The 12,500-nt window shown below is 36.8% G+C and overlaps 3 protein-coding genes across 3 annotated transcripts in view; 2 read left to right on the top strand and 1 right to left on the bottom strand.

The window, feature by feature from the left end:
- The window catches only part of LOC307143129 (ATP-dependent 6-phosphofructokinase, liver type-like), a 61,908-nt gene extending 60,573 nt beyond the window's left edge, over positions 1–1,335 (top strand). Inside the window, exon 30 of the mRNA XM_079844434.1 lies at positions 792–1,335. Within this exon, the coding sequence (XP_079700560.1) occupies positions 792–875 (84 nt within the window). The 3' untranslated portion in view covers positions 876–1,335. The remainder of the gene's footprint in view (positions 1–791) is intronic.
- Positions 1,336–2,014: 679 nt separating this feature from the next.
- LOC307143520 (cilia- and flagella-associated protein 410-like) lies at positions 2,015–9,143 on the bottom strand. The gene is made up of 7 exons (XM_079845155.1): positions 9,010–9,143; positions 8,852–8,870; positions 8,068–8,114; positions 7,756–7,988; positions 5,881–6,028; positions 5,710–5,806; positions 2,015–2,384 (listed from the first exon to the last, which is right to left on the bottom strand). The coding sequence occupies exons 1-7, from the start codon at positions 9,084–9,086 to the stop codon at positions 2,250–2,252; spliced, it is 756 nt and encodes a 251-aa protein (XP_079701281.1). The 5' UTR covers positions 9,087–9,143; the 3' UTR covers positions 2,015–2,249.
- A 92-nt stretch (positions 9,144–9,235) lies between these two features.
- The window catches only part of pfklb (phosphofructokinase, liver b), a 36,146-nt gene continuing 32,881 nt past the window's right edge, over positions 9,236–12,500 (top strand). Inside the window, exons 1-3 of the mRNA XM_079844717.1 lie at positions 9,236–9,799; positions 11,503–11,576; positions 11,688–11,765. Of these exons, the coding sequence (XP_079700843.1) occupies positions 9,715–9,799; positions 11,503–11,576; positions 11,688–11,765 (237 nt within the window). The 5' untranslated portion in view covers positions 9,236–9,714. The remainder of the gene's footprint in view (positions 9,800–11,502; positions 11,577–11,687; positions 11,766–12,500) is intronic.

Here is a 12,500-nt window from a genome sequence, read left to right as displayed (position 1 = left end):
ATTTATATATAAATAATAATTATACAGAGCACACACACATATATTATGTAAACACAAACGTTTATTTTGGATGCGATTAATCGCGATTAATCTTTTGACAGCCCTAATATAAACATATATATTTATGTTGGCCTGGTGAATGTTAAAAGGATCCAGTGTATGTTCATTAGATTATAATTGTTTGATAATGCAGATATAAACTAGCTAGTCGGCTATGAGTTAATGTTTTTGTTTTTACTTTAAAAACTCTATTTTAAATGACAATTTCAAATAAGAGCGCAAGTGACAAATATCGGTATTGGCCAATAATTGCTTGTTAAAATCGGTATCGCCCCCAAAAGATCATATCAGTGCGTCCCTACTTTATATTTTAGGATATTTAAACACACATGCAGTGAAGATGATGTAGGCGTCGCCTGGACCACGTGTGTGTGTGGCTATTAATGATTAATATATATATTTAATGAAAATGAAAAGAGGCAGAGGTGTTTTATGACATTTTTCTCCTGGAATGGCTTGAACACGCGTCTATTTCGCTTCAAACTCTCGATTAATACACACATCCAATTCACACGAATGGATTGAAAATGTTCAAGCGTCCGACTAGACGTGATTCTGACGCTCTAGAGCTGAAGATTCAGCAACTCTGACAAATTTACAATAAACAAACGTGATATTATTAGCAACTGCATTTATTAACAAAACTTTAACGTTATGATAAATATAATTAATAACTGAAGTGATCACTAAAGGTGTGTGTGTGTGTGTGTGTGTGTGTGTGTGTGTGTCAGGGCACAGATGGCGTGGAGTATCTCCTCATCCCGGTGGATAACGCCACGCTGACGGACTTCCTGGAGAAAAGCCATGAGGATTGAAACAGACGATAACTCGCGTCCTCATCAGTGATTGGTTCAGGTTTAAATGACACTCAATTCCTGTTTTTGCTACTTATGTACAGTATTCTGTAAAATTGTGTAGATTATGATGGAAACAATAAATATTCTCGTGCACCTGAATTTATTTACATAAAAAAATACATTCTCGTGTGTATTATTTCAACACATTAAGATTCTTACACTTCATCACAAAGAAAAGTTTCTCCAAAACGGGAAAGTGTTTGAGTTAGAAGAGGAAAAGGCCACTTGGTCACGCTCGACATCATCATCATCATCATCATCATCATCATCATCATCATATCTGAGACTAACGTCAAACACATCACTGATTATACAACACACTACAATACGGCTTCATTTATCAACATTAATGCATCACTTAAAGGATTCGTTCACTTTTAAATAAACTTTAGCTGATAGTTTCCTCACCCTCATGTCATCCGAGATGTCCATGTCTTTCTTTCTGCAGTCGAACAGAAATGAAGGTTTTGGATGAAAACAGTCCAGGGTTTTTCTCCATATAATGGACTTCAATGGGACCCAAACGGGTCAAATGACAGTTTCAGTGCAGCTTTAAACGACACCAGATGATGAATAAGGGTCTGATCTAGACAAACCATCAGCTTCTGAGAGAAACCCAGCAGTATTTATGCTATTATTTTACCTCTTATCAGACGAGCGTGATCATCTCTGAGCTCAGACATAACTTCAGGAGAGTGAGGTCAAAATACGAGCGTGGTCATAGATGTACACGTAGATGCCTCATTAGCGACTGCACGGATCAGTAGAATGAGCATCTACTATTGATATATCTATGACCACGCACGTATTTTGACCTCACTAAGCGGAAGTTATGTCTGAGCTCAGAGATGATCACGCTCGTCTGATAAGAGGTAAAATAATATCATAAATACTGCTGGGTTTCTCTCAGAAGCTGATGGTTTGTCTAGATCAGACCCTTATTCATCATCTGGTGTCGTTTAAAGCTGCACTGAAACTGTCATTTGACCCGTTTGGGTCCCATTGAAGTCCATTATATGGAGAAAAACCCTGGACTGTTTTCATCCAAAACCTTCATTTCTGTTCGACTGCAGAAAGAAAGACATGGACATCTCTGATGACATGAGGGTGAGGAAACTATCAGCAAAAGTTTATTTAAAAGTTTACTTTAATATGAACAATATCATTCTTCGTTCATTTCAACATTAACTAATGCATTTAAATCAGAAGTTAACGTGAATTAACTGTATTTTTACATGAACAACCGATAAAAGCAGTAAGAATTATACAGCTCATGTTAGCAAATGCTTTAACAAATAAAGCCTTATAGTAAGTGTGTGTGTGTGTGTGTGTTTACGAGCAGATGGGAGAAGTGTCTCTCTGTCGACTGTGTGATCTGAGTTTGCTCTCTGTGATGGACTGAACCATCCTCAGCTCCTCCATGTCCAGATCCTTCAGCAGGAGCAGAACCGCCTCCAGTGTGTGACTCTGAAACACACACACACACACACACACCAGCTGCACATGAGCACTGCAGTTTGGACTGAGATATCGATATGGATCTTGATTCAGTATCAGTTCTCATGTGTATATTCTACTGTACAGGAAACACACGTTTGCCTCAGCACTATTTTAAACATTTCTTGGGTTAAATTATGTGCTCGCATGCATTAATATTCACATGTGTGTGCTTCTAGAAGTATCATAAACAGCTGTAGCACACAATCCCAGACCCTAAATATATCCCACACTCTCCCTGATCATTAACAATATTAGGAGTTATTAACCTTTTAAAATTTCACATTTAAAGAAATCTAGTGTTTGATCATATCTAAATATTTATTAAAATGCAAAACTGCAATATTTTGAGCAACTAGATTAGACACATGTATATTTATTAAAGAGTCATAAAGGCACCTATATTATATTATATTATATTTCCAGCCACATAATGACTCTAATTCTCCTCTTTGCATTGTAATTCTCTATTTTAATCTTAATTACTACACTAATTGTAATAAAAATATTAGAAGAAAAATATTTTAAGTGGTCATTAATTGACAATAATTATTGCACAAATAGTATTTAGTACCAAAAGATATCCTCAAAATATTCAATACATATTATTGAACTATTTATTTATCTTATAGATAAATAAAATTATAGAGATCTTTTGGTACTAAATACTATTTGTGCAATAATTATTGTCAATTAAATATATTTATATATTATTGTAATATTAAAATATAGAACATTTATTTAATTTGACCATCAATGAGTATGAGTGTGACTAATTAATGAGGAATACCTGAGGGCTAAACACAATAAAAACATTAACATTAATGTTCACAATGTTGATCTCCGTCACTCTCCATAATATAATAATCCTGTAAATATGGTTGATGTAATAATCAAGTCATTCACATTCACTGACTCAGATCTAGAAGTGTTGAGCTCGTGAAACACACACCAGGAGACGAGAGAGTCACAACAACACCTCTGGCTTTACCTGTTAGGCCACATTAGCGCAAAAACGATTTGCGATTAAAAAAAGCGATTTATTGCTTGAATTTTGCATTAAAACTTTAAAAATCTAAATCCTTTAGCCCTATTGGCACGGGATTAGTATTATCTGTGGACCTCTGGTGAATTGTAATAATTGCAGAGAATGTCTGTGATCTTAATCCCGTGCGAATCTGCCATGTCTGTAATTTGTAAAATAAAAATTCCCCCGCAAATGGCCTGCCATATTTCACCAAACACGAGGTCCAGTGATAATATTAGTCCTGTGTGAATCGGCATCTGTGATTTGGCCGGGATTAGGCGGATCATAAATAATTTTTGCAAGGTTTTTGTTTCCTGTGCGCATTTTTATCGTTATCTTTCACGAAGAATAGAGCTAGGCTGCATATAATGCGCACCGTCGAATTCCCGCGCGGATTATACTTTAACTTTAGAATGAGCAATTTGGGAGTAAATTGCTTGAATGTGTTTAATATTATTCTTAATGAAAAACACAAAAACAGAACATATGACAAACTCGCTTAAATGGGCGCTTTTACATTGAGCTTTGAAACTGAATCTTCCGTCGGATATTGTTATTATTGCGCAGTTCAGTTTTTAATTGCGTCTGTTCTCCAACTGAACTAAATTATTTGTATTACTATAAAACAATCAAAATGATATCAATACGGCTGTTTATAATTTCATACAGCTATATCTATAACGAAAAAACGTTTACATGTCTTGACATCATATCCGGGAGTTAAATCACAGGCTTGCTTATCCCGTGCGAATGCGCAAAACTCAGATGTGGGGGGGGTCATTTCTAAATCACACGAGGTCCAGATACAACTAATCCCCTGCGAATAGGGCTTAAGTTTAATATCAAAAGCAGGTTTGGCGTGAGATTAGTGGGCAGAGTGAGAGCGTTAGACTGAGCCTGGAAGTATGAGAGTTGGCAACCCTGCGCATTACAAGTAACAGCATTATGTAATCAGATTACTCTTTGATGTAACGAGGAAAGTAACGCATTACAAGCAGTGTTGGGCACGTTACTTTAAAAAAGTAATTAGTTATAGTTACTAGTTACTTCTTACAAATAGTGTGTGTGTGTGTGTGTGTGTGTGTGTGTGTGTGTGTGTGTGTGTGTGTGTGTGTGTGTGTGTGTGTGTGTGTGTGTGTGTGTGTGTGTGAACCATAGACCGTGAAAAAAATAGGTGTGAACTCAACCTATCAACTTCAACCTTGTCTCCCACCCACCAATCATCATCAGTTATGTGTACCACCGCACCCACCCCCAACACGCATGGCTGGTGCGCGCGCACACACACACACACACGTTGCAGGTCCGACTGACAGAGAGCCTGTTCGGATGAAAAGCGCTTCAGTGAGCTCAATTATAGTAACGCGACTAACGCCGCATTTTTTTCCTCAGTAACGCTAACGGCGTTGTAACGGGAGAAACAGTAATTCGTTTGATTACTTGTTACTGAAAAAAAGAATTCCGTTAGTAACGCCGTTTATCTGTAACGCCGTTATTCCCATCACTGATTACAAGTAACGTGCATTATGTAATCAGATTACTTTGTAATGAGTAAAGTAACGCATTACAAGTCACATGCATTATGTAATCAGATTACTTTGTAACGAGTAAAGTAACGCATTACAAGTAACGTACATTATGTAATCAGATTACTTTTTGATGTAACGAGTAAAGTAACTCATTACAAGTAATGTACATTATGTAATCAGATTACTTTTTGATGTATCGAGTAAAGTAACGCATTACAAGTCACATTCATTATGTAATCAGATTACTTTTTGATGTAACAAGTAAAGTAACTCATTACAAGTAACGTACATTATGTAATCAGATTACTTTTTGATGTAACAAGTAAAGTAACTCATTACAAGTAACGTACATTATGTAATCAGATTACTTTTTGATGTAACAAGTAAAGTAACTCATTACAAGTAACGTACATTATGTAATCAGATTACTTTTAGATGTAACGAGTATATTATAACGAATATTCAAGTTACTTTTTCAAAAATACATAACTGCTTTTAAAAATGTGCTCATTAAAACTTCAAAGTAAAAAACACCAGGAAGAGCCTCATCCAGAGCAAATGTGTAACGCTTTCCATAAAAAGTAACGTAATTGGGGAAGTAACAAATTACTTTTAAAAGTGAACTTTCCCCAACTCTGCATATGATCTTGTGTTGAACGAGACCTCAGTGTGTGTGTGTGTGTGTGTGTGTGTGTGTGTGTGTGTGTGTGTGTGTGTGTGTGTGTGTGCCGGTTTGTACCTTCCTCTTAGACGCGTCTCCGGCCTCTCGCGGGGACGATAGCGATGGGAACTTGTCTCGAGGCAGAAGTTTCATTCCCAGCTGAGCACGGATTTTACTGCACAGACATCAGTGTGTGTTCAGTTCCACATCCACAGAGCAAACACAGCAGAAACAAACACCAGATCTTACTTGGTTTCCTCCATACTGTAATTAAGAGGGTCGTTCTCGGAGTCTGCTTCTGTAAGGCCATTGGTTGAGCTGGTGGAGGCGGGGCCTGGAGGGCTCACAAGCTCCTCCCCTTCCTTTAATGCTTGTGTGAGTTCCTCCTCTGTAACCACTGACAGAACAAACTCATGAATATTCATATCTTTGAGCTATATATTACGTTATTGTACAACTAAACAAGGACGTTTTATAAATGAATTGATTATTTTCTGCTCATGGTTCATGATTTCATCTGTCAATATAACTACTCAAGTAATGTACATTATGTAATCAGATTACTTTTTGATGTAACAAGTAAAGTAACCCATTACAAGTAACGTGCATTATGTAATCAGATTACTTTTTGATGTAACAAGTAAAGTAACACATTACAAGTAACATGCATTATGTAATCAGATTACTTTTTGATGTAACAAGTAAAGTAACGCATTACAAGTAACGTGCATTATATAATCAGATTATTTTTTGATGTAACGAGCAAAGTAACTCATTACAAGTAAAAGCATGTAATCAGATTACTTTTTGATGTAACGAGTAAAGTAACGCATTACAAGTAACGAGCATTATGTAATCAGATTATTTTTTGATGTAACGAGTAAAGTAACACATTACAAGTAACATGCATTATGTAATCAGATTATTTTTTGATGTAACGAGCAAAGTAACTCATTACAAGTAACATTCATTATGTAATCAGATTACTTTTTTGATGTAACGAGTAAAGTAACACATTACAAGTAACATGCATTATGTAATCAGATTATTTTTTGATGTAACGAGCAAAGTAACTCATTACAAGTAAAAGCATGTAATCAGATTACTTTTTGATATAACGAGCAAAGTAACTCATTACAAGTAACATGCATTATGTAATCAGATTATTTTTTGATGTAACGAGTAAAGTAACGCATTACAAGTAACATTCATTATGTAATCAGATTACTTTTTGATGTAACAAGTAAAGTAACACATTACAAGTAACATGCATTATGTAATCAGATTACTTTTTGATGTAACAAGTAAAGTAACACATTACAAGTAACATTCATTATATAATCAGATTACTTTTTGATGTAACGAGTAAAGTAACACATTACAAGTAAAAGCATGTAATCAGATTACTTTTTGATATAACGAGCAAAGTAACTCATTACAAGTAAAAGCATGTAATCAGATTACTTTTTGATATAACGAGCAAAGTAACTCATTACAAGTAACGTGCATTATGTAATCAGATTATTTTTTGATGTAACGAGCAAAGTAACTCATTACAAGTAAAAGCATGTAATCAGATTACTTTTTGATATAACGAGCAAAGTAACTCATTACAAGTAACATGCATTATGTAATCAGATTATTTTTTGATGTAACGAGTAAAGTAACGCATTACAAGTAACATTCATTATGTAATCAGATTACTTTTTTGATGTAACGAGTAAAGTAACCCATTACAAGTAACATACATTATGTAATCAGATTACTTTTTGATGTAACAAGTAATGTAACCATTACAAGTAACAGCATGTAATCCGATTACTTTCTGATGTAACAGGTAAAGTAACTCATTACAAGTAACATGCATTATGTAATCAGATTACTTTTTGATGTAACCAGTAATGTAACCATTTCAAGTAACAGCATGTAATCCGATTACTTTCTGATGTAACGAGTAAAGTACTCATTACAAGTAACGAGTATTATGTAATCAGATTACTTTTTGATGTAACAAGTAATGTAACGCATTACAAGTAACGAGCATTATGTAATCAGATTACTGTGATGTAGGAGTATCGTGCATTATGTAATCAGATTACTGTGATGTAGGAGTAACAGCATTACCCTGGTTGTCTAGCTTGTGCAGTCCGGGCAGGTTTCTGATGACGGTCAGCCGGTATGTGCCCGGGTCAGTAGGGTCGCAGCACGGGTTCTCCGCCAGCCACAGGACCTTCAGACGGCTCAGCCCCTTCAGATGCTGGAGCTCGCACAGACTCTGGATGTTGTTGCGTCTCAGATAGAGCTCGCTGAGGTGCTGACAGGACGAGATGTGCTCCAGAGACGAGATGTGATTGGCACTGAGAGCACAGAGAGAGCCGCTGTCACAGATATATCATGAGATTATTATCGATTATTGCCAGAAAGCTCAAAACAAACCTCAGTGTGAGAACCTCCACATTAGGAATCTGCTCAAATATGGAGATCTGTGGGAAAAGGAACACATTTATATACACTACGGTGCTGAATGAATGTCATATTATATAATAGTTGGATATACTATGGCATATGAATATGGAAAACACTATATATATATGTATGTATATATATTAGGGCTGTCAAAAGATTAATCGCATCCAAAATAAAAGTTTGTGTTTACATAATATGTGTGTGTACTCTGTTAATTATTATTTATATATAAATACACACACAAGCATGTATATATTTAAGAAAAAAATATTTTTATATATAAAACATTTATATATATATTATAGATTATATAAATGTATATACATGCAAATATTTCTTAAATATATACATGAATGTGTGTGTATTTATATATAAATAATAATTAACAGAGTACACACATATTATGTAAACACAAACTTTTATTTTGGATGCGATTAATCGCGATTAATCTTTTGACAGACCTAATATATATATATATAAACACGTATAACAACAAACTTTTATGTTTATTGATCGATTTTACAGCAATAAAATTATGACATCACAGTCAAATTTCTGAGATAAAAATTGGAAACTGACATATTAGGTCAAAATTATGACTTTGTATATAACTAAGATTTACCTAAGCATGATTTTTGTTCTCATGTGGCAGAAATGCTCCTCCATAGCTAACAGTTTTGTGATATTATGGCATTTATTTGTAATATTATGGTATTTTGAACATTATAAATGAGAAAAAATATTCAATACTCACGTCTGTCAGATTACAGCCCCTAAAAACACGAAGAAATGATTAGAGAAAACAGTTATTCAGCAAATATCTTCATTTTAAACGCACACATCTAACTTCAGACTACATGGACAATCATAATAAACGACAGGCTAACCGCTAACAAACAGCAGAAAACACACCAGCAGTTTAATTTCTTCACACTCTCCAGGTCCGACGCTTTAGCCCGAGCCAGGACGAGTTTGCGGGTTAATTTCATGTTGATAAATGTTAAGGTTTTATTCGGAAATGCGTCAATATTGAACCCGATCGCGTCTGAACATCACATCGCTGCTGTCCGTCAGTCACTGCGCATGCGCATGCGCGTCACTCCGCGTCTATGACAACCGCTCAGTTCCGCGCGTCACCAGCAGAGCGCGGCAAAACACCTCAGATTCACCTCAGACCCGCAACAACAGATTATGTCAATGTTTTTCCAAACATAACATTAATATTTTAGCTCATTAACTTTTTTACGGTTAAAACATTACACATTATGCCATAAAATACGCTGATGCAGTCAGCGGGGTATATTTTTAAGGTTTGAATTGAGGAATTCACTGTCTATTCGAGCATTAATTGAACAATAGTTATTGTTTATACGTATAATTAGTTATAATGACTATAAGAACATTAGAGATAATTCGATGTTTTATCACTTAATTATTCGAAAACGAGCAGAAAAGTATAGCTCGAGACGTGAACGCGCAGAACAAAGAAGAGGCGGAGAGACGAGCGCGCGCCCCCGACACAATTCGTGCGCTGCGTACGGTGAATGTAAGGAGCTTTCACGGGAATCAGTGCGTGTGTTTTCCGCTGTTAACGGCTGATATCTGTGATCTTCCATCATGCACCATTTGGACTTTGAGAAGCTGCGGATGAGCGGCGCGGGGAAAGCCATCGCGGTTCTGACCAGCGGCGGGGACGCGCAGGGTAAACATCACAATAAACGCAAATATATAGTGCATTGACAGCTCACTCTACTTATACATTCCTAAACGGCGCTTGAGATGCATTTACACGCATGCACTCATGATGCACATCATGCACATCTTACATCTACTTCCTGCTGTAGAGGAATCCACTCGTGCACTTTCATGCGTTACTAACGCAATGTGTGTTTTCTCAGTTCTCTGTGATTCACAGGAGAATAAAGAGGCAGAAGTAATGCATGGACTGACTGTTATGTAACTCAATCTTTTATTCGTTCATGCAAATGTTTGTTAACAAAATTTGCATTGCGTAGGCATTATGTCGCTGTTGTTGCTGCATTAAAGGCGCAGTATGTAAGATTTTTTAGGATTAGAATCTCCTCTAGATCAGTGTTATATATTGTGTTGACTTTATCCCAAATGTGAATGTTTAAATCAGTGTGTGTGCGCCGCCCATCAGTGACATCATCCCCGCGTGTTATTGTGCAGTAACCATGGCAACACTAATATCCGCTGTGTTTTATTAGCCACTGTTTGGATCATTGATGGACAGAAACTCCTCATTGTTCTCCAGCTCAACACAGTTAGTCTGACTGTGTGAATCTGCTGTTGTTGATTTACCCAGAATGCCATGTTTTACCCAGTGTTAATTTCGTTGACGAATAATTTTCGTCATGATTTTCGTCAACGACCTTTTTTCACTGACAAAAACGAGTCGATAACTAAATAAAAACTAGTGTTGGATGACAAAAACTATGACGAAAACTTACTGTCATTATCGTTAACAAATAAAAGCGAGAGGAAAGTCACGCATTATATATTCGTTTTTGGTTACACAATAAACTGTATTTAATTTAATTCCCATTTAATTCATAGTCAGGAGGAAAGACCAGTATTTGACACATATTCAATAAAGTATCAGGGTTATAATAGTTCACTAAAACCATTAAAAAAATCTTCATTACTTGAAATTAAATAAATGTTAACTGAAATTAAAAAAATAAATAAACAAACGTATTTGAAGCTTTAGCTTGACCTGATATGGCCTACTGACTAAAACAGGAATAGAAAGTTATAAAAACTATAGAGATGTTTTTAAAAAACAAACAAAAAAGTGAATTGAGCTCTTTCGTGTATTTTTAATGTCAAAAACAAAATGACGTCAAAATGTCAGTTCAAGTGATGCTTAAATGCTTAATGTATTACAATTGAACTAAACTCATTAGATTTTATTAAAATCTTATGATATTTAGTCGACTAAAATATGACTAAAACTTAATGGCATTTTAGTCAAAAGACTATGGCTAAAACTAAATCAAAATATGCTGTCAAAATTAACACTGCTGTTGTTGATTTACCCAAAATGCCGTGTTTTCCTGCCTCATATGATCTCGCTCACTGCAGTGTGAACAAGTGTCTCATAGTAGCGCCGAGACAACATTACAACATCACTTTAACACACTCACATGTGTGTGACAGGATCAAACACACACACATGAGCGGACACACACTCCGCCCACTCATGAGTCAAGACACGCCTCTGAGTCGAGTAATTACACACTGTGCCTTTAAACACAAATGCACTTTATGCATTAAATGCGTGCGTGTGTGTGTGTGTGTGTGTGTGTGTGTGTGTGTGTGTGTGTGTGTGTGTGTGTGTGTGTGTGTGTGTGTGTGTGTGTGTGTGTGTGTGATTTCCTGCAGGTATGAATGCTGCTGTTCGTGCTGTAACGCGCATGGGCATTTTTGTGGGCGCCAAAGTCTACCTGATCTATGAGGTATGAGACGCTGCACATGCACAAGAGTCACTGATGTGTGTGTGAGTGTGTGTGTGTGTGTGTGTGATTCTGACCTCTCTCTCTCTCTCTCTCTCTCTCTCTCTCGCTCAGGGTTATCAAGGTCTGGTGGATGGAGGAGACAACATCAAACTCGCCAACTGGCAGAGCGTCACCAACATCATTCAGCTGGTGAGTCTTCAGCTCTTCTCTCAGTGTTTCTGAAACGCCGCCATCTTGAGTTTCTTCCACGTCACAATATTCCTCATTATAATAATGAATGCGCAGAATAAAGGGGCGGGGCCTGGTTGAGTTAGTTAGTCGTGTGTTTAAACTGGTGGTTATGTTAAGGGGCGGGACATTTCCCAAACACCAATCACAACACACCGCTCCAGCCGACCAATCAGAGCACAGTGTGCTCTTCAGAAGGCGGGGCTTCATAGAGACAGGAAGTAAACAGAGCGATACTGACAGACTGGGAAGAGAGGAGCCGCAACACTGGAGAATATGAGGAAATAATCAACACTCAAGCGGGAAAACCTGAGCTGTCAATCATCCTCCTCTGACTGACAGCAGGATTGAGATTAAACGCAGATTACACACACACACTCACTCACACACACACACACACACACACACACACACTCACACTCACACTCACACACACTCACACACACACACACACTCACATCTGCAGACTCATCAAGAGCACGGCTGGGATTATGAGTGTGATTCTGAAATGTGCATTATGTGTGTGTGTGTGAGTGTGTGTGTGTGGCACTGAGTGTGTTCTGCATTATGTGTGTGTGTGTGTGTGTGTGTGTGTGTGTGTGTGTGGCACTGAGTGTGTTCTGCATTATGTGTGTGTGTGTGTGTGTGTGTGGCACTGAGTGTGTTCTGCATTATGTGTGTGTGTGTGTGTGTGTG

Source organism: Gobio gobio (genome assembly GCF_949357685.1).
Source record: "Gobio gobio genome assembly, chromosome: 19".
NCBI lineage: Eukaryota > Metazoa > Chordata > Actinopteri > Cypriniformes > Gobionidae > Gobio > Gobio gobio.
The sequence above is the reverse complement of the archived record's forward strand: the minus strand, read 5'-3'. Positions and strand labels throughout refer to the sequence as shown.